The sequence below is a fragment of the Electrona antarctica genome, assembly GCF_951216825.1.
Source record: "Electrona antarctica genome assembly, chromosome: 3".
Taxonomy (NCBI): domain Eukaryota; kingdom Metazoa; phylum Chordata; class Actinopteri; order Myctophiformes; family Myctophidae; genus Electrona; species Electrona antarctica.
Genome location: NC_136808.1, coordinates 61,871,549 through 61,894,946, shown reverse-complemented (window position 1 = coordinate 61,894,946; position 23,398 = coordinate 61,871,549). Strand labels below are relative to the sequence as shown.

The 23,398-nt window shown below is 46.2% G+C and overlaps 1 protein-coding gene across 2 annotated transcripts in view; it reads right to left on the bottom strand.

Moving 5' to 3' along the window:
* The window catches only part of LOC306919899 (leucine zipper protein 2-like), a 323,380-nt gene that overhangs the window by 133,032 nt on the left and 166,950 nt on the right, over positions 1–23,398 (bottom strand). For both annotated transcript variants that reach the window (XM_079496451.1, XM_079496452.1), the window contains exons 3-4: positions 9,029–9,146; positions 864–934 (exon numbers count right to left, since the gene is read on the bottom strand). In XM_079496451.1, the coding sequence (XP_079352577.1) occupies positions 864–934; positions 9,029–9,146 (189 nt within the window). The remainder of the gene's footprint in view (positions 1–863; positions 935–9,028; positions 9,147–23,398) is intronic.

Genomic DNA, 23,398 nt, shown 5'->3' with positions numbered 1-23,398 from the left:
GGCAAAAAGCCAAAAACAAATCCGCGTGCTGCAGGTTATGAGTTGGAGTCGGACTAATGACCTATTGAGCAGTCGGACCAGCGCCACGCCCACACTAACCCCTGGATTACTTGGATCATGACCCAACTTCCCATATCGGCCTCGGCCATTTGTGCCGGACTACACTTCCGCCAAGTTGCCTTTTATTCAAAACACAATTGTTGGTATACTACTCCTACAGATTTTGTCTCACACACATAATGTACACATTATCTCTGGGGGCATGTGATCAAGATGTAGGCTATCAGTCAGATCTTTCAGATTCCATAATTGGCTATGACTGCCTCCCACTTTCTCAGGCCAGGGTAGGCGGTTAGAATAAAGGTGTAGGCCTACTGTAGTGTAAATCAGTGTTGATTTCGTCGACTAAAACTAAGACGAAAAATGTTCGTCGACTACATTTGTCCACTGATGAAAACTAAACAGAAACTGAATGAAAACTAAGCTTTGATGACTACAACTAAGACTAAATATATTGACAATTTTGTCGACATAAAAACTAGACTAAAATGTTAGGAAGGGACTAGTGGACAGTATAAGTCATTTTACACTTGGTTGCTTGCATGCTGGAAAATAGCCGATCTACAAGCTTGTAGATCTGCTATTTTCATCAAGGCCCGCCAAAATACATTTTAGTCGACTAAATCAACTGTAGATTTAGTCGACTAAAATCTTATGACATTTAGTTGACTAAAACTAGACTAACAGTAAAACATTCCAGGTGGCTAAAATGTGACTAAAACTAAATGAAAACTATTCAAGAGACTATGACTAAAACTAAAATCTAAATGTTCTGCCAAAAACAACACTTCTGTAAATGTTACCTCTGTTTGTGGCTGAGGTCCAGGATGTGTTGAACGTCCCTCTTGGCCACAGAGTCATCGTTTTTCAGTGACTGGAAGGAACAGAAATACACAGTTTAATCCTCAGTGTTCATTCAAACCACTAAAACCCACAGTATACTTAGTTGACCGGAGTCCCCAGGGCTCTATGTTAGACTCCCTACTTTTTGTCTCTACAATAAATATCTTTGCTAAAACAGCAGATCTGCACATTTGGTTGATGTGCTGAAGGTTAGCCTTAGAATAAGGACAGGGTTCATGTGGTTCATGTTGTGACTTAACTTACAGTAGAATAACTCATCGCTGAAATAAGTGTATATTTATTGTAATAGGGGAAACTTTGACAGGAAAAGACTCGCTCACCGTATGGAAAATAGAAGTAAAACTCCTTAAACTGAGACTTTATCATGCTCATAAAGTGCTCTGTGCTCAAAGTGCAATTAAAAAGCAAACGTTTCGGTCCTAAGACCTAGGACCATATAGCACTGACGAAGGTCCTAGGACCGAAACGTTTGCTTTTTAATTGCACTTTGAGCACAGAGCACTTTATGAGCATGATAAAATAAAGAAAAAATATTTTTCTAAGTCTCAGTTTAAGGAGTTTTACTGCTATTTTCCATACGGTGAGCGAGTCTTTTCCTGTCAAAGTTTCCCTTATGTTTTTGAGACCACCGCTACCGTAGTCAAGTTTGGAAAGAAAAAAGGACGAAGAAAGGCGCAACAGTTTTCTCAGTGCTTCAGTATTTGAGTACCACGGACGAAAAACAGTCTAAGTCCAAATTTCAGACTGACCCCTCCACGAAAAGGCCTCGTTGTCCTGAACCCTTATCTATCATTTATATATTATGGATCAATAGTGTGGACTTAGACTGTTATTCGTCTGTGGTACTCATTTATTGTAATAGAAATTAAAAAAGGAATCTATTATTGCACCGATATTAAATTGTGTCTTTGCACCATGAAGAGACGACAAGGTTTTTATTCCAGGAAAATGACATCATTCACAAACTTTACTGCAGATAAATGAGAAGTTATTTCAAAGCACTTGGAAAAAAGAGAACAAAGAATGGGCCACGCACGCGCACACGCACACGCGCACGCACGCACACGCACACGCACACACACGCGCACGCGCACGCACACGCACGCACACGCACACGCACACACACGTATACGTATACGTATACGTACACGCACACGCACACGCACACACACGCACACGCACACGCACACGCACACACGCACACGCACACACACACACACACACACACGCACACGCACACGCACATACACACACACACACACACACGTATACGTACACGTACACGTACACGCACACACACACACACACACGCCACACATCACTCACTCCTCAAAAAGCTTCCTGTCTAAATCGCTACCACTGTAATCAACCCAGTGATCCACGTGGGAGTACATTTGCATAAACGACATTGAAACATGGATCACTTTGCAGGTATGAATGGACTGAAGAGGAGCAGGTATGAATGGATGAAGAGGAGCAGGTATGAATGGATGAAGAGGAGCAGGTATGAATGGATGAAGAGGAGCAGGTATGAATGGATGAAGAGGAGCTTGAAGAGGAGGTATGAATGGCATGAAGAGGAGCTTGAAGAGGAGGTATGAATGGCATGAAGAGGAGCTTGATGCAGGTATGAATGGATGAAGAGGAGCTTGAAGAGCAGGTATGAATGGACTGAAGAGGAGCTCCTCTATGAATGGCATGAAGAGGAGCTTGAAGAGGAACAGGTATGAATGGCATGAAGAGGAGCTTGATGCAGGTATGAATGGCATGAAGAGGAGCTTGGTATGGAGCAGGTATGAATGGCATGAAGAGGAGCTTGATGCAGGTATGAATGGCATGAAGAGGAGCTTGATGCAGGTATGAATGGCATGAAGAGGAGCTTGGTATGGAGCAGGTATGAATGGCATGAAGAGGAGCTTGATGCAGGTATGAATGGCATGAAGAGGAGCTTGGTATGAGGAGCAGGTATGAATGGCATGAAGAGGAGCTTGGTATGAGGAGCAGGTATGAATGGCATGAAGAGGAGCTTGGTATGAGGAGCAGGTATGAATGGCATGAAGAGGAGCTTGGTATGAATGGCATGAAGAGGAGCTTGAAGAGGAGGTATGAATGGCATGAAGAGGAGCTTGAAGAGGAGGTATGAATGGATGAAGAGGAGCTTGAAGAGGAGGTATGAATGGCATGAAGAAGAGCTTGAAGAGGAGGTATGAATGGCATGAAGAGGAGCTTGAAGAGGAGGTATGAATGGATGAAGAGGAGCTTGAAGAGGAGGTATGAATGGCATGAAGAGGAGCTTGAAGAGGAGGTATGAATGGCATGAAGAGGAGCTTGAAGAGGAGCAGGTATGAATGGCATGAAGAGGAGCTTCAGGTATGAATGGCATGAAGAGGAGCTTGAAGGAGGAGCATGAAGAGGAGCAGGTATGAATGGCATGAAGAGGAGCTTGGTATGAATGGCATGAAGAGGAGCTTGAAGGAGGAGCATGAAGAGGAGCAGGTATGAATGGCATGAAGAGGAGCTTGGTATGAATGGCATGAAGAGGAGCTTTGCAGGTATGAATGGCATGAAGAGGAGCTGGCGTTGGCGTTCTGGAGAAAACATCATTATACTGTACACTACATTATATCTCAAATACAGAGTCACATTTTTGTATGATCTAAAAATCTGTACCATGTATCTATGAAAAAGGGACTGTTGATGGTTTTAATTGTCCCCAGGGTCTGGATAAATGCCAGGTTAATAATCCTAGACTGTGCTTAATGTTTACCAACAGATGAACAATATGATATGACATTCTCTAGGCAGATTGAACACCTTCCTAATTATTACTTATGGTAAATAAATGGTGCATTTATATAGCGCCTTTATCCAAGGCGCTTTACATAGATTGTGCATTACATTCACCCATTCACACACACATTCATACACCGATGGCGGCGGAAGCCATGCAAGGTACCAACCAGCACATCAGGAGCAATTAGGGGTTCAGAGTCTTGCTCAAGGACACTTCGACACTAACTCTGGGGGAGCCCGGGTTCGAAGTGGCGACCTTGCGGTTACCATCCAGCCACTCTACCCCTGAGCCACCGCCGCCCCTTATGGATTAGTCAGGGCAGTACACTGTAAAAGGGCTAAGTTAGCCCTGAGAGTGTACAAATGGAACCAAATGAATGAGTAACGGTCCACAATTTGTAATTAACGCTCATGATTCCATCGTATATTACCAGTAAGACGCCCTGAGGGCGAGAAGCGACCTCGACCTAAAGGGCGAGGTCGTGTACACGCATCCGCCTGGGTGACGGCAGACTTTGGCATGGGGGTTCAGATCAACATATGGAATGAATTATATGTACTGGCCATATATGGAGCGTGTCTTGAGTGTACAGGGTTTGATGAGGGCCCAGGCCCAGGCCTTAATTTTCGGGATTGATGATGAGGAGCGCGTGATGTCACGAGGCGTGATGGACTGACAACCATATATGGAGATCTAAGGGTCTCCATGATGTCACATGGCGTGACCATATATGGAGGCGTGATATGGCCATATTGACACTCCCATATATGGGGAAGGGCTCCTGGCGATGCTGTCCAGAGCCATAGAGTAAGACAGTTTACTTCATGGGGCCAGGCTCTTCTACATAGACTTCTATAGGGACAACTTCCGGTTGTCCCTATTTGAAGCCTTAAACTAGGGACAACCGGAAGTTACGGAATGCATTGGAGTCTATGGGCTCGCGCGAGTACATGATACATATCTGCCCATATATAGAGATCCCTGATGATGTCATGTGATGTCTCACGTGATGTCACGAGGCATGACCATATATGGGGGCATGACGGACCAACGGGAAATCCACGTTTTCATAGTAAATTACCTGTGTTCGCAAAAATTGGCTATGGCTTAGTGAAGTATTTAGACAGGTACATGGGTATCTTAGTGAAGTATTTAGACAGGTACTGTACATGGGTATCTTAGTGAAGTATTTAGACAGGTACATGGGTATCTTAGTGAAGTATTTAGACAGGTACATGGGTATCTTAGTGAAGTATTTAGACAGGTACATGGGTATCTTAGTGAAGTATTTAGACAGGCACATGGGTATCTTAGTGAAGTATTTAGACAGGTACATGGGTATCTTAGTGAAGTATTTAGACAGGCACATGGGTATCTTAGTGAAGTATTTAGACAGGTACATGGGTATCTTAGTGAAGTATTTAGACAGGTACATGGGTATCTTAGTGAAGTATTTAGACAGGTACACGGGTATCTTAGTGAAGTATTTAGACAGGTACATGGGTATCTTAGTGAAGTATTTAGACAGGTACATGGGTATCTTAGTGAAGTATTTAGACAGGTACATGGGTATCTTAGTGAAGTATTTAGACAGGTACATGGGTATCTTAGTGAAGTATTTAGACAGGTACATGGGTATCTTAGTGAAGTATTTAGACAGGTACATGGGTATCTTAGTGAAGTATTTAGACAGGTACATGGGTATCTTAGTGAAGTATTTAGACAGGTACATGGGTATCTTAGTGAAGTATTTAGACAGGTACACGGGTATCTTAGTGAAGTATTTAGACAGGCACATGGGTATCTTAGTGAAGTATTTAGACAGGTACATGGGTATCTTAGTGAAGTATTTAGACAGGTACACGGGTATCTTAGTGAAGTATTTAGACAGGTACACGGGTATCTTAGTGAAGTATTTAGACAGGTACACAGGTATCTTAGTGAAGTATTTAGACAGGTACACGGGTATCTTAGTGAAGTATTTAGACAGGTACATGGGTATCTTAGTGAAGTATTTAGACAGGTACATGGGTATCTTAGTGATGTATTTAGACAGGTACATGGGTATCTTAGTGAAGTATTTAGACAGGTACATGGGTATCTTAGTGAAGTATTTAGACAGGTACATGGGTATCTTAGTGAAGTATTTAGACAGGTACATGGGTATCTTACATGGGTATCTTAGTGAAGTATTTAGACAGGCACATGGGTATCTTAGTGAAGTATTTAGACAGGTACATGGGTATCTTAGTGAAGTATTTAGACAGGTGCATGGGTATCTTAGTGAAGTATTTAGACAGGTACATGGGTATCTTAGTGAAGTATTTAGACAGGTACATGGGTATCTTAGTGAAGTATTTAGACAGGTACATGGGTATCTTAGTGAAGTATTTAGACAGGTACATGGGTATCTTAGTGAAGTATTTAGACAGGTACATGGGTATCTTAGTGAAGTATTTAGACAGGTACATGGGTATCTTAGTGAAGTATTTAGACAGGTACATGGGTATCTTAGTGAAGTATTTAGACAGGTACATGGGTATCTTAGTGAAGTATTTAGACAGGTACATGGGTATCTTAGTGAAGTATTTAGACAGGTACATGGGTATCTTACATGGGTATCTTAGTGAAGTATTTAGACAGGCACATGGGTATCTTAGTGAAGTATTTAGACAGGTACATGGGTATCTTAGTGAAGTATTTAGACAGGCACATGGGTATCTTAGTGAAGTATTTAGACAGGTACATGGGTATCTTAGTGAAGTATTTAGACAGGTGCATGGGTATCTTAGTGAAGTATTTAGACAGGTACATGGGTATCTTAGTGAAGTATTTAGACAGGTACATGGGTATCTTAGTGAAGTATTTAGACAGGTACATGGGTATCTTAGTGAAGTATTTAGACAGGTACATGGGTATCTTACATGGGTATCTTAGTGAAGTATTTAGACAGGCACATGGGTATCTTAGTGAAGTATTTAGACAGGTACATGGGTATCTTAGTGAAGTATTTAGACAGGTACATGGGTATCTTAGTGAAGTATTTAGACAGGTACATGGGTATCTTAGTGAAGTATTTAGACAGGTACATGGGTATCTTAGTGAAGTATTTAGACAAGTACATGGGTATCTTAATGAAGTATTTAGACAGGTACATGGGTATCTTAGGTGGTGTACAGACGAGGACGTATTTTGAGTTACCTGGGCAAGTATTTAGACGATCTGCCCTTTTTGCCACACAGAGACGGCGTTTTGGGGGACTTAAACAGCTAATTTTTAAACCACCTTCCAGAGTGGGAAAGTTTGGAGACGCGACTTTCTCGTCTCCATGTGTATAGCAAATGCCGCCTAATTTGCTGAAACGGTGATGTCATAGTCCCCTCGCCCCCTCCAAACTAACTAGTGTTAATGGTTTATTTCACCATAACCACTTACATAAGTATCACAGCTATTTTATATTTGCACATAATGTCTATAAATCTCTTCTCCAAAAATAGCCGATGTGCAGCGCGCATGCATGAGCTTGTAGAGGAGCTATTTTTGGAGAACAGATATAAATAATGGTGATTACCAATCTGGAAAGACAAGAAAAATAACGGATGATCTTCTACATTATTACTATTAAATGGTGTAGTGTAGAATAGATTAGTATATAGGCTAACAAGTTAGGCAGCACATCCACCGTCTGTCCATTCCTCTCTGACTGCAGTGATGTGCAATGATTAGCGCTGTATGTGCTGCGCAGAAGGTGGAATCAATCTAAACGAGCAATTATCTGTGCTTGCCTTACCTTGTGCTTGCTGCTCGTTTTCAGAAGAATTAATCCAAGGTTTGTCATATTATGGTTTAAAGTAGGCATAAACTTTAGCTGGTCAGTCAGTGTGTGCACTGTGCAGAGATAAGCAGCACTGATCTGCAGCCTCTGCTTAAATTGCCTCTGATTAAATTGATATGACCTAGATATGTCATATGCGCATCTGACTGGCAAGATAATTAGTTATTGGCAACACCTGTGTGAAATACCAATAGTATAATTTATAAAATGCTTTCATATAGCCTACTCTTAGTCTGAATAAGGGTGGCCATCTACAGGCCGGCCATGTGTACTACAGCTTTCCCTTGAATCCGAGGCAGTTTACCGGTCTCGTCTATACAGCATAATAATTAACATAACCGCAATGTGGACGAAGGAAAGTTTTATATCGTTCACAAACTTGCGCGGGGAACAGCCTGAGCCGTCCTCGTGTGGAAAGCCCCTTAGTGAAGTATTTAGACAGGTACATGGGTATCTTGGTGGCGTATTGAATCTTGAAGACCAGGCCCATTGCAAGGTGCTGTACTCCGTCATCAACCCTAAACCATTCCAGGCTATCAAAATGGGCAGGGGTGTGGTGAGTTCGGGGAGTTAGGCCAAAGAAACCTTGTACAAGGACTCCTGTTAAGGTCTTCAAGGTGTTTTTGTTGACCAGTGAGAAGATCCTGTACAGGAATCTTGTTCTTTGGTTGACTTTTTTGATTACATCATTTGGTCATTTTATCACCGGAAAGATTAGCCTCCAGGATGGAACCTAGTGTTCTGTTCACCTCCACCATCTGTTCTCTCCCCTCCAGGTAGGATTGCATCCAGCTCACTGATGTGCTATCAAAACCAATACCATTCTGACTCAGTCATGACCATGAACATGAATATATAGATATATGACCATGAACATGATTATATAGATATATGACCATGAACATGAATATATAGATATATGACCATGAACATGAATATATAGATACATGACCATGAACATGAATATATAGATATATGACCATGAACATGAATATATAGATATATGACCATGAACATGAATATATAGATATATGACCATGAACATGAATATATAGATATATGACCATGAACATGAATATATAGATATATGACCATGAACATGAATATATAGATATATGACCATGAACATGAATATATAGATATATGACCATGAACATGAATATATAGATATATCAACAAATGGACACTGATTGTGTACTATCAGTGACCGCAGATTCATGCTTTAAAGGTTAAAGAGTGGGAAATTGTAGTGGGAAATTGTATCTAGATTATACACCTCATAACAGGAGATGAGATAACCATAGATTATACACCTCATAACAGGAGATGAGATAACCAAATTGCAGACCATTTGCACTTCTGTGTTTCATTGGCAAAAAGGAAAAGGGGTGGCAAATTGCCTCCAGGTTCAAATGGAGCCGCTTGGCCCCATTTAACATTCCTAATGTTTGAAACAGAAGCAGAAAGGTTCTCACCTGAAGGTTGCCTTTGATGCTGTCCAGCTCCTTTGATGTCCTGGAGAGTTGGTGCAGAATGCCACTCCTTTCACCCAACACCTCCTTCAGCTTCTTTTCAAGGCCCTCATAACTTTGTCTGTTGAGAGAGAGAGAGTGTTTTACTGGTTAAATAAAGGTAAAAAAAAGATGAAAAGCACAACATTGTTTCTATACCACATATCACTGAGGTGCTTTACCAGACGTGTAACTAGATGCCAGTGGGCCCTGACGCAGTGGGCCCTGCCAGTGGGCCCTGACGCAGGCTGATCAGCGAGCATGCACTGTAACTAGATGCCAGTGGGCCCTGACGCAGGCTGATCTAGATGCCAGTGGGCCCTGACGCAGGCTGATCTAGATGCCAGTGGGCCCTGACGCAGGCTGATCTAGATGCCAGTGGGCCCTGACGCAGGCTGATCTAGATGCCAGTGGGCCCTGACGCAGGCTGATCTAGATGCCAGTGGGCCCTGACGCAGGCTGATCTAGATGCCAGTGGGCCCTGACGCAGTGGGCCCTGCCAGTGGGCCCTGACGCAGGCTGATCAGCGAACACTCGCCACAGACACTTCTGACTTCCTTCACGTTATTAGCCTACAGGCTGTTGGGAGGCAGGGCACGTGTGTGCCTATGATGTGTGTGTGTGTGTGTGTGCTAGCAGCAGCCATGCACCAAACTGTCATTGCATCTCTGTATGTATAATTTATTTTACAGACGGCACGGGTGGGCGGCCGTGTGCCCCCCTTGCCTCTGGGCTGCCCCCCCCCCCCCCCCCCCCCACGCAGTCGTGTTGTCTGCGTAGTGCTAGTAACGCCCCTGTGCTTTACATGAACAGGATCCTCATACAGAGGTTGAATTCATTTCAGTGTGTTCAGCAATACAATACAATACAATACAATACAATAGAATACAATACCTCTACCGGGTCTACCCTATACCTTCTGGCTGACGGAAACATATACACCCTATACCTTCTGGCTGACGGTAACATATACACCCTATACCTTCTGGCTGACAGGAAACATATACACCCTATACCTTCTGGCTGACAGGAAACATATACACCCTATACCGTGCCTTCTGTCTGATACATTATAACAACCTCTTTCAACCCAAGACGCCACAGAGAAATGTGGTGTCTTCCCGGCATATATATATATATATACATCAAAGCGTGTCACCACTCTCTTACTAGATTACTCTGCATACAGCGGACTGTTTTGTATGTGTCTATGGAGTTAACATTGCTCTAATAGACCCCCAGGGCTAATATTGAATATGTCTTCCCTGTGTATTCTTGGGTTCATCCTGAAAGCTGAGCCTTTGAGTCAAAAGGCCCAATCGAAATAGTCACCATGTTAGTGACATCACAATACAATAGAACTAGTGAACCTCCCCTAACCCCTCCCCCTTTATCATACAACAACAGCTGTGGGTGCGGCTTCAGTTCAGGTGGATCGCCACCCACCTGAAAGCAAGGCATACTTAATTAACTGGTGGGTGTGGCCTCATGAAAACATAATTTTAACACTTTTTTGAAGAAGAAAACAGTCTTTCTCCTAGTCCGGGGCGACTGTGGCTCATGAGGTAGAGCAGGTCGTCCAATGATCCATGGGTCGGCGGTTCGAATCCCAGCTCCTCCTGTCTACATGTCGAAGTGTCCTTGGGCAAGACACTGAACCCCAAATTCCCGATGTGCTGGTTGGTACCTTGCATGGCTTCTGCCGCAATCGGTGTGTGAATGGGTAATGGGTAATGCACAAGCTATGTAAAGCGCCTTGGGTAAAGGCGCTATATAAATGCACCATTTACCATTTACCATAATCATAGTACCTAATGATCATGATCAGGAGGGGGGGCATTCCCTCATTACGGCATTCCATCTTTAACAATGTTGGCTTGCAAAGTTAATGTTAGCATCGATGCTTCATTTACAAACTGTACACCTAGAAAGCGTACAACATTGAACAGGGGAAGCGAGTCATACCGCTATTAGTGTTGTAGTCATTAGAGCACTTACCTAGCGTGTAAGCTACTATAGTAAGTGGCAATTATAAAGGTTATTATAAAGTACTGTAGGGCTAATTGTCGTTCATCAGCTAACACTGAACACTCTCAGGCAACGTCAGGATCGTTGCAGCTTTCACCTGCCCTTGCATGGTGGAAGATGTGGGGCGCGCGCAGCCACGCACTACAAGCTACTAGATGTTACAGGGGCGCGCACTACAAGCTACTAGATGTTACAGGGGCGCGCACTACAAGCCATTATCTCTCATAAAAGACAGAACCTGGATGTGGGTGAAAGTGGGAGGTCATTAGCCGTTCGTTCACTGTGTGCTTTTTTGATCAGGCAGTTTACAGGCCAGCCTTTCCTACAGTGGACCACAGAGCCTCACAGAAGCGAGTGCTGCAACCCTGTCAGAGGCCGCACCCCTGGAATCCAACCCTGTCAGAGGCCACACCCCTGGAATCCAAACCTGTCAGAGGCCGCACCCCTGGAATCCAAACCTGTCAGAGGCCACACCCCTGGAATCCAAACACCATCCATGACGCCCGTTTCTGTTGGCTCGTCATCCCGTGAGCAATCTGGGAATGGGAACCCATCCGCAAAACCAAAAAGGAGAATCAGCTCCTGTTTTATTTTTTTTCCTTTGAATTTATACCTCTGGGGCGCGGCTGCCTATAATGTGGATAACAGATGCCAAGGGGGCGTGGCCTCTGACAGGATTGCGGTGGCATTTGAAAGCACACCACGCAGAATGTGACAACCTTGCCACCATTCATTGAGCTATCCTTGCTCTACGTACTGTCTGTCCACTGTGTCCCCTCAGTATGTCTCTGTTACACTGCTCTACGTACTGTCCACTGTGTCCCCTCAGTATGTCTCTGTTACACTGCTCTACGTACTGTCCACTGTGTCCCCTCAGCATGTCTCTGTTACACTGCTCTACGTACTGTCCACTGTGTCCCCTCAGCATGTCTCTGTTACACTGCTCTACGTACTGTCCACTGTGTCCCCTCAGCATGTCTCTGTTACACTGCTCTACGTACTGTCCACTGTGTCCCCTCAGCATGTCTCTGTTACACTGCTCTACGTACTGTCCACTGTGTCCCCTCAGTATGTCTCTGTTACACTGCTCTACGTACTGTCCACTGTGTCCCCTCAGCATGTCTCTGTTACACTGCAGGGCTACGTACTGTCCACTGTGTCCCCTCAGTATGTCTCTGTTACACTGCTCTACGTACTGTCCACTGTGTCCCCTCAGCATGTCTCTGTTACACTGCATCTACGTACTGTCCACTGTGTCCCCTCAGCATGTCTCTGTTACACTGCTCTACGTACTGTCCACTGTGTCCCCTCAGCATGTCTCTGTTACACTGCTCTACGTACTGTCTGTCCACTGTGTCCCCTCAGCATGTCTCTGTTACACTGCAGGGCTACGCACTGTCCACTGTGTCCCCTCAGCATGTCTCTGTTACACTGCTCTACGTACTGTCCACTGTGTCCCCTCAGTATGTCTCTGTTACACTGCTCTACGTACTGTCCACTGTGTCCCTCAGCATGTCTCTGTTACACTGCTCTACGTACTGTCCACTGTGTCCTCTCAGCATGTCTCTGTTACACTGCTCTACGTACTGTCCACTGTGTCCCCTCAGTATGTCTCTGTTACACTGCTCTACGTACTGTCTGTCCACTGTGTCCCCTCAGCATGTCTCTGTTACACTGCTCTACGTACTGTCCACTGTGTCCCCTCAGTATGTCTCTGTTACACTGCTCTACGTACTGTCCACTGTGTCCTCTCAGCATGTCTCTGTTACACTGCTCTACGTACTGTCCACTGTGTCCCCTCAGTATGTCTCTGTTACACTGCTCTACGTACTGTCCACTGTGTCCCCTCAGCATGTCTCTGTTACACTGCTCTACGTACTGTCTGTCCACTGTGTCCCCTCAGCATGTCTCTGTTACACTGCAGGGCTACGCACTGTCCACTGTGTCCCCTCAGCATGTCTCTGTTACACTGCTCTACGTACTGTCTGTCCACTGTGTCCCCTCAGCATGTCTCTGTTACACTGCTCTACGTACTGTCCACTGTGTCCTCTCAGCATGTCTCTGTTACACTGCTCTACGTACTGTCCACTGTGTCCTCTCAGCATGTCTCTGTTACACTGCTCTACGTACTGTCCACTGTGTCCCCTCAGCATGTCTCTGTTACACTGCTCTACGTACTGTCCACTGTGTCCCCTCAGCATGTCTCTGTTACACTGCTCTACGTACTGTCCACTGTGTCCCCTCAGCATGTCTCTGTTACACTGCTCTACGTACTGTCCACTGTGTCCTCTCAGCATGTCTCTGTTACACTGCTCTACGTACTGTCCACTGTGTCCTCTCAGTATGTCTCTGTTACACTGCTCTACGTACTGTCCACTGTGTCCCCTCAGCATGTCTCTGTTACACTGCTCTACGTACTGTCCACTGTGTCCTCTCAGTATGTCTCTGTTACACTGCTCTACGTACTGTCTGTCCACTGTGTCCCCTCAGCATGTCTCTGTTACACTGCTCTACGTACTGTCTGTCCACTGTGTCCCCTCAGCATGTCTCTGGTACACTGCATCTACGTACTGTCCACTGTGTCCCCTCAGTATGTCTCTGTTACACTGCTCTACGTACTGTCCACTGTGTCCCCTCAGCATGTCTCTGTTACACTGCTCTACGTACTGTCCACTGTGTCCCCTCAGCATGTCTCTGTTACACTGCTCTACGTACTGTCCACTGTGTCCTCTCAGCATGTCTCTGTTACACTGCTCTACGTACTGTCCACTGTGTCCTCTCAGTATGTCTCTGTTACACTGCTCTACGTACTGTCCACTGTGTCCCCTCAGCATGTCTCTGTTACACTGCTCTACGTACTGTCCACTGTGTCCTCTCAGTATGTCTCTGTTACACTGCTCTACGTACTGTCTGTCCACTGTGTCCCCTCAGCATGTCTCTGTTACACTGCTCTACGTACTGTCTGTCCACTGTGTCCCCTCAGCATGTCTCTGGTACACTGCATCTACGTACTGTCCACTGTGTCCTCTCAGTATGTCTCTGTTACACTGCTCTACGTACTGTCCACTGTGTCCCCTCAGTATGTCTCTGTTACACTGCTCTACGTACTGTCCACTGTGTCCCCTCAGCATGTCTCTGTTACACTGCTCTACGTACTGTCCACTGTGTCCCCTCAGTATGTCTCTGTTACACTGCTCTACGTACTGTCCACTGTGTCCCCTCAGTATGTCTCTGTTACACTGCTCTACGTACTGTCCACTGTGTCCCCTCAGTATGTCTCTGTTACACTGCTCTACGTACTGTCCACTGTGTCCCCTCAGTATGTCTCTGTTACACTGCTCTACGTACTGTCCACTGTGTCCTCTCAGTATGTCTCTGTTACACTGCTCTACGTACTGTCCACTGTGTCCCCTCAGCATGTCTCTGTTACACTGCTCTACGTACTGTCCACTGTGTCCCCTCAGTATGTCTCTGTTACACTGCTCTACGTACTGTCCACTGTGTCCCCTCAGCATGTCTCTGACTGGATTTATTTTTTAAGATATTTTGGGGGCTTTTTGAAGTTAAGATTTTTTTTCTTTATTATTATTATTTTTTTTAATAACATTTTTGATTGAATTTGTATGTTTTCACATAAAGATGAATCATAAATGTATTACAGATAAAGTGTGAAGTTAAGATTTTGGACATACAAGGTTTCCACCAATGTTTGGCCTCAATAATAAGTCCATGTATTATGTGTGTCACAGCCAATAAATGATGCCACCACCACACTTGTGGGAGAAAGATCAACGTTTGATAAGTTCCACGAAGCCGCCCTGACATTATACGATTGCAGAGATATGGACATAAGCCTGTTTGTCAGGCAGTGAAGCTGCTCATTAGCACACATTCTCTGGGATAGGAGGGAAGGAGGCAGAAGCCTCTTAATAGGCCACAGTGTAATTACGCAGCTGGTGTAATTCTTGGCATTAGTGGCCAATTTGTATTGAATGTAATCGGAAAAAAGTTAACTTTGCAGGGTTTGATCTCCTTGTCTGCAGGTGATATAGTAATGTCTGTGTGAGTGGACCTGAAGTCACAAGTCTTCTCCATTTCACAGCCAGAGACGAACCTATTCCAGGGTGAACTCCCATCCCCCCTCCTTCCCTCTGCTGCATGAACCCACAATAACTCCCCCACTGATGCCATATGGTGGCAAGTCATGTGCAGGATGCAATATGCAGTGTAATTTATTTATATCCCAGGTGTTGCTTGTCTCTCTGTGATGTATGTGTTATTGTGTTGATCTGGTGATGGGGATTGTGTGTGTCTCACATGGGTTATTTCCTGCACCACTGTGCACCAGGGACCAGGTTCCACTGTGCTCCAGGGACCAGGTTCACCACTGTGCTCCAGGGACCAGGTTCCACTGTGCTCCAGGGACCAGGTTCAAACTAACCAATGAATGTTTGGACGGCCAGTTTAACTTCAGTATATTTTGGTCATATATAAAAGGTTTATATGCTTAACCCATAGCGCGGCACAGAAGCTTGTAGATCTGGGCATCATAATAGGTGAACAAACGTAGGATAGTGTAGAGGGGAAATGGAAGCGCCCAAGTAAAGACCACCTGGGGGGACCCCGTCCACCTGGGGGGACCCCAAGTAAAGACCACCTGGGGGGACCCCGTCCACCTGGGGGGACCCCAAGTAAAGACCACCTGGGGGGACCCCGTCCACCTGGGGGGACCCCAAGTAAAGACCACCTGGGGGGACCCCGTCCACCTGGGGGGACCCCGTCCACCTGGGGGGACCCCAAGTAAAGACCACCTGGGGGGACCCCATCCACCTGGGGGGACCCCGTCCACCTGGGGGGACCCCATCCACCTGGGGGGACCCCGTCCACCTGGGGGGACCCCGTCCAAACAAAGTATATAAAATGTAAGATTCCTTCCATGCATCATCTGTGTAATGATGTCATAGTTTGCAAGAGAATGTGAGGATTCAGTACTTTGGCAGGGAGCTGTCAAGTATAGTTTTGAATCAAGTTGGCAAATACAATCAGTCAGTCAATCAATCAATCAATCAATCAGTCAGTCAGTCAGTCAGTCAATCAAACAATCAGTCAGTCAGTCAGTCAGCCATAATAACCAGGGGATGTAGTAGATTCTAAAGACTTCTCATGAGGGTCATTGAGAGCGTGGGAAGCTGCAGTCCAGCTCTACTGTAGATCTTTATTTCTGATCATGAGAGAGAAGCAGGGATTGGAACAGGATCATGTCGTCGCTCGGTTAAGCATCTCCACAACTCTACAACTGGAATTCAGCCAATCCTGGCCTTTTCTCACAGTCTACTCCCCTCACCATAACCACACGGGGGTAAGCGAGCATTTTGACACTTTTAGAGAATTAAATCAGCTCTCAGGAATGTGCTGTGCCAGTTTGTGTGCTAAATGTGTATCCTCTGGTGTTCCGGTACACATATACCCCTGCATACATCTTTTCAAAAATCTTGTTAATGATCATATCTCCATGAAAATGTGCTGGCAAGTAATGTGTCTCCCCTTGGTAAGGTGATGAATAAATGGGGGAAAGAAACGCACTGACATATGAGTTCAGATTTATAAGGAGACAAGCAGCCTTTGATAAATGGTTCCCTCTGTATATTTCCCCCCCCAATAATTGGATACACAGCCCGGATATTTAGATGGAAAAGCAGAGCCAGTGCTTTGGTGGGAGACAAGCCATCTCTGTAGCATCAGGTTAGTGGTTAGTTGGTGGGAGACAAGCCATCTCTGTAGCATCAGGTTGGTGGGAGACAAGCCATCTCTGTAGCATCAGGTTAGTGGTTAGTTGGTGGGAGACAAGCCATCTCTGTAGCATCAGGTTAGTGGTTAGTTGGTGGGAGACAAGCCATCTCTGTAGCATCAGGTTGGTGGGAGACAAGCCATCTCTGTAGCATCAGGTTAGTGGTTAGTTGGTGGGAGACAAGCCATCTCTGTAGCATCAGGTTGGTGGGAGAAAAGCCATCTCTGTAGCATCAGGTTACTTCAAATGGGACCATTGAAGGGAATGGTATTTCTGTCTCGCATCTTTCATCCAGAGAACTGTGTTGAGTATATTAGTCCTCTACCCTATCACTATGGGGTCTAGGGGTCCTAGAGGTCTAGGGGTTCTAGTGACCCCTAGGAACTGTGTTGAGTATATTAGTCCTCTACCCTCATCCAGAGAACTGTGTTGAGTATATTAGTCCTCTACCCTATCACAGAGAACTGTGTTGAGTATATTAGTCCTCTACCCTCATCCAGAGAACTGTGTTGAGTATATTAGTCCTCTACCCTCATCCAGAGAACTGTGTTGAGTATATTAGTCCTCTACCCTCATCCAGAGAACTGTGTTGAGTATATTAGTCCTCTACCCTCATCCAGAGAACTGTGTTGAGTATATTAGTCCTCTACCCTCATCCAGAGAACTGTGTTGAGTATATTAGTCCTCTACCCTCATCCAGAGAACTGTGTTGAGTATATTAGTCCTCTACCCTATCACAGAGAACTGTGTTGAGTATATTAGTCCTCTACCCTATCACAGAGAACTGTGTTGAGTATATTAGTCCTCTACCCTATCACAGAGAACTGTGTTGAGTATATTAGTCCTCTACCCTATCACAGAGAACTGTGTTGAGTATATTAGTCCTCTACCCTATCACAGAGAACTGTGTTGAGTATATTAGTCCTCTACCCTCATCTAGAGAACTGTGTTGAGTATATTAGTCCTCTACCCTCATCCAGAGAACTGTGTTGAGTATATTAGTCCTCTACCCTCATCTAGAGAACTGTGTTGAGTATATTAGTCCTCTACCCTCATCTAGAGAACTGTGTTGAGTATATTAGTCCTCTACCCTCATCCAGAGAACTGTGTTGAGTATATTAGTCCTCTACCCTCATCCAGAGAACTGTGTTGAGTATATTAGTCCTCTACCCTATCACAGAGAACTGTGTTGAGTATATTAGTCCTCTACCCTCATCCAGAGAACTGTGTTGAGTATATTAGTCCTCTACCCTCATCCAGAGAACTGTGTTGAGTATATTAGTCCTCTACCCTATCACAGAGAACTGTGTTGAGTATATTAGTCCTCTACCCTCATCCAGAGAACTGTGTTGAGTATATTAGTCCTCTACCCTCATCCAGAGAACTGTGTTGAGTATATTAGTCCTCTACCCTCATCCAGAGAACTGTGTTGAGTATATTAGTCCTCTACCCTATCACTATGGGGTCTAGGGGTCCTAGAGGTCTAGGGGTTCTAGTGACCCCTAGGAACTGTGTTGAGTATATTAGTCCTCTACCCTCATCCAGAGAACTGTGTTGAGTATATTAGTCCTCTACCCTATCACAGAGAACTGTGTTGAGTATATTAGTCCTCTACCTTCATCCAGAGAACTGTGTTGAGTATATTAGTCCTCTACCTTCATCCAGAGAACTGTGTTGAGTATATTAGTCCTCTACCTTCATCCAGAGAACTGTGTTGAGTATATTAGTCCTCTACCCTATCACAGAGAACTGTGTTGAGTATATTAGTCCTCTACCCTCATCCAGAGAACTGTGTTGAGTATATTAGTCCTCTACCCTATCACTATGGGGTCTAGGGGTCCTAGAGGTCTAGGGGTTCTAGTGACCCCTAGGAACTGTGTTGAGTATATTAGTCCTCTACCCTCATCCAGAGAACTGTGTTGAGTATATTAGTCCTCTACCCTCATCCAGAGAACTGTGTTGAGTATATTAGTCCTCTACCCTCATCCAGAGAACTGTGTTGAGTATATTAGTCCTCTACCCTCATCCAGAGAACTGTGTTGAGTATATTAGTCCTCTACCCTCATCCAGAGAACTGTGTTGAGTATATTAGTCCTCTACCCTCATCCAGAGAACTGTGTTGAGTATATTAGTCCTCTACCCTATCACAGAGAACTGTGTTGAGTATATTAGTCCTCTACCCTCTATCACTTCACCCTCTAACGACAACACTTTAATCTGTCTCCACACACTCCTCCTTTTCTCCCGGAGGATGCCAATAAAAGACTAAAGAGTGATTTCTCTGGGCCGGTGAGACGGTGGTGAGACGGTGGTGAGACATCAGACATATCCGTCTAATACTTTGTTTCATTGCCTGGTATTTCTCTTTGTCAGTAAATACAGGGATATACTGTAAATACAGGGATGTACTGTATCCAGTAAGATTAATAAATACAGGGATATACTGTATCCAGTAAGATTGTTGGACAAGTGCAGAATGATGATCTCTTGATACTGTACAGCAGGGGTTCTCAACCCGTGGGTCGCGACCCCTCGGGGGGTCGCCAAATTATTTTGGGGGGTCCCCAAAATATTTTCCAAAAAAAAATAAAATAAAATAAAAAAAATATATATATTTTCACAATTTTTCAAAAATAGCAGACCTACAAGTGCGCGCTATGAGCTTGTAGATCTGCTATTTTTCAATAGCTAAATTATAACAATGTTTAAAACATCAAAAGGGGTTCCCGCCCAAAATGGTTTAAGGTTATTGTAGCAGTCAATTTATATTGGGGGTCGGGAGGGGGCGGGGCGGGGGTCCCGAGACATTGCCAAAGCATTTCCGGGGGTCCCCGGCCAAAAACGTTGAGAACCCCTGCTGTACAGTATGTGACTCAAAATTGGTGATGAAGGGGCATCATGGCATTAAATAGCCATAATCCTATTTAACAACATCCTTGAGGGGTAATAAGTTTCATGGGGCTAAAATGGGCATAACAATCAAGATGCAGAGAAAACAAGAGAGAAGGTCCACCAGAGTAGATATAATAATGATGCTCATGATTTGATGCAAGCAAAAATAAATACAGTAGCCTACATAACAGCCTTACAAGATGATCAGGCCAGATTCAGTTCATTACAGTATATTGTCATATTGCCTATGTTTCAGTGGATCCAATGTAATTTAGTGTATTATTAGTCACAAGCTGTTGCTAATACTTTTCGCTGGTTGAAAATGTATGAAACCCACACACAGACTTTCAACCTAGCGTCCCTGTTGTGGGCATGTAATTACAGGCAAAATGTTTACAAAAGAAATCACTGTGAGCTTGTAGATCCCCAGTGAACGAACACACACACACACACACACACACACACACACACACACACACACACACACACACACACACACACACACACACACACACACACACACACACACAATATGGAGATACAAGGTTTCTGGCCGATAGTGACAATATTGTGATTCTGGTGCATTTATGATTACTCTAATGTGTTAGCAAAAGTTAAAAGCCAAAATAGTTGGAGTGGCTAATACAAAAACAATTATCCATCTATTCCATGTTTATGAATCATGTCACTGAGTGTAGGGGAACGTATCTACAAAATATTTCACAAGACACAAAAAACATAAACAATGTTGCTGTAATTTAAAGTCATTTGAATGAGCTGTAATGTTACTGGACTGAATATAAAATGTTCTTATTTGGCTGTCGTGCAGATTGTTATGGGCAGACAGCACCACTTTATGTGGTACTTCCAATTTCAGGCTGGATTAATTATGCCATTAAGAGGATGCAAATAAATACTTGTAATCAGGGGGACGGCCTCAGGCCGGTCATGGAATTAATCTATTCCTCTAGCAGAGCATGAGCAGCACCTCTCACCTGCAGCCTTCATCAATCACTCATGTTTACGGACTCTTGTCTTGTATAAACAGCTCATGCAGACACCAGGGAATAATAATTGCATGCATGTCAGGGATATGTTTGCTGCTAAATCTCCTTGTGTCGTTTAGTGTGGGGACATTAAAAGAAAACAATAGCGGATGTTTTGCTCTGTCAACACAAGACAAATACATTTGACACCCGTGAACACAATAAAGGAGTTTGATTTGTAAATTCCACTTATCCACTCAAGCCCTGAATAACTATATTACTATAACTATATTATTATTAATTAAGTAGTGGAAACAGCAGATCACAACGCAATGCGATGTGTCGTGAGCTTGCATATCTGCTATTTTCACAATTTTCTTTTTATTTACTTTTTTGACACATTTTAATTGGTTTGATGGAGACTTGAATTAATAGTTTTTTTGTCACATTCCTACTGTAAGCCAATAATTTGATGACCAGAAGTGGTTCCCTATGGATACACAAAGGATAATATTTGTGTCTCCATAGGGAACCACTGCTGGTCATCCAAGTCTTGGCTTAGGAATAGTAATGCGACAAAAACAAAATAAATATCCATCAATTAATGTCTCCATGGGGTGAGTAATCAATAGAAAAGAAAACTCCTTTTGGGTGTGAACAATCCCTTTAAAACTCCTTTTGGGTGTGAACAATCCCTTTAAAACTCCTTTTGGGTGTGAACAATCCCTTTAAAAGACACTTCAACCTGTCTTCATTTAATTGGTCCTCACTAATGGTCATTATAATATTGTCGCTCATGTTTTAGCTGTTTGTGTTTTGTCGTAGATTAACAGCCTACTGGATCAGTACTACAACGTCACACAAACTCATCAAAAGTACCAGATCCGGCCTGGGCCGTGGCTCAGCGGTCCAGGCACCATGGCCCCGTGGCTCAGTGGTCCAGGCACCATGGCCCCGTGGCTCAGTGGTCCAGGCACCATGGCCCCGTGGCTCAGCGGTCCAGGCACCTTGGCCCCGTGGCTCAGCGGTCCAGGCACCATGGCCCCGTGGCTCAGCGGTCCAGGCACCATGGCCCCGTGGCTCAGCGGTCCAGGCACCATGGCCCCGTGGCTCAGAGGTCCAGGCACCTTGGCCCCGTGGCTCAGCGGTCCAGGCACCATGGCCCCGTGGCTCAGCGGTCCAGGCACCATGGCCCCGTGGCTCAGCGGTCCAGGCACCATGGCCCCGTGGCTCAGCGGTCCAGGCACCGTGGCTCAGCGGTCCAGGCACCATGGCCCCGTGGCTCAGTGGTCCAGGCACCATGGCCCCGTGGCTCAGTGGTCCAGGCACCATGGCCCCGTGGCTCAGTGGTCCAGGCACCATGGCCCCGTGGCTCAGTGGTCCAGGCACCATGGCCCCGTGGCTCAGTGGTCCAGGCACCATGGCCCCGTGGCTCAGCGGTCCAGGCACCTTGGCCCCGTGGCTCAGCGGTCCAGGCACCATGGCCCCGTGGCTCAGCGGTCCAGGCACCATGGCCCCGTGGCTCAGCGGTCCAGGCACCATGGCCCCGTGGCTCAGCGGTCCAGGCACCATGGCCCCGTGGCTCAGTGGTCCAGGCACCATGGCCCCGTGGCTCAGCGGTCCAGGCACCTTGGCCCCGTGGCTCAGCGGTCCAGGCACCATGGCCCCGTGGCTCAGCGGTCCAGGCACCGTGGCTCAGCGGTCCAGGCACCATGGCCCCGTGGCTCAGTGGTCCAGGCACCATGGCCCCGTGGCTCAGTGGTCCAGGCACCATGGCCCCGTGGCTCAGTGGTCCAGGCACCATGGCCCCGTGGCTCAGTGGTCCAGGCACCATGGCCCCGTGGCTCAGCGGTCCAGGCACCTTGGCCCCGTGGCTCAGCGGTCCAGGCACCATGGCCCCGTGGCTCAGCGGTCCAGGCACCATGGCCCCGTGGCTCAGCGGTCCAGGCACCATGGCCCCGTGGCTCAGCGGTCCAGGCACCATGGCCCCGTGGCTCAGTGGTCCAGGCACCATGGCCCCGTGGCTCAGCGGTCCAGGCACCTTGGCCCCGTGGCTCAGCGGTCCAGGCACCATGGCCCCGTGGCTCAGCGGTCCAGGCACCATGGCCCCGTGGCTCAGTGGTCCAGGCACCATGGCCCCGTGGCTCAGTGGTCCAGGCACCATGGCCCCGTGGCTCAGCGGTCCAGGCACCATGGCCCCGTGGCTCAGCGGTCCAGGCACCATGGCCCCGTGGCTCAGCGGTCCAGGCACCATGGCCCCGTGGCTCAGAGGTCCAGGCACCTTGGCCCCGTGGCTCAGCGGTCCAGGCACCATGGCCCCGTGGCTCAGCGGTCCAGGCACCATGGCCCCGTGGCTCAGCGGTCCAGGCACCATGGCCCCGTGGCTCAGTGGTCCAGGCACCATGGCCCCGTGGCTCAGTGGTCCAGGCACCATGGCCCCGTGGCTCAGCGGTCCAGGCACCTTGGCCCCGTGGCTCAGCGGTCCAGGCACCATGGCCCCGTGGCTCAGCGGTCCAGGCACCGTGGCTCAGCGGTCCAGGCACCATGGCCGGTGCATGGCCGGTGCCGGTAGTCCAAGTCTGGCAGTGTGCCGTGGGTTCGACTCCCGATCCCGACGGCCTTTACTGCATGTCACCCCCC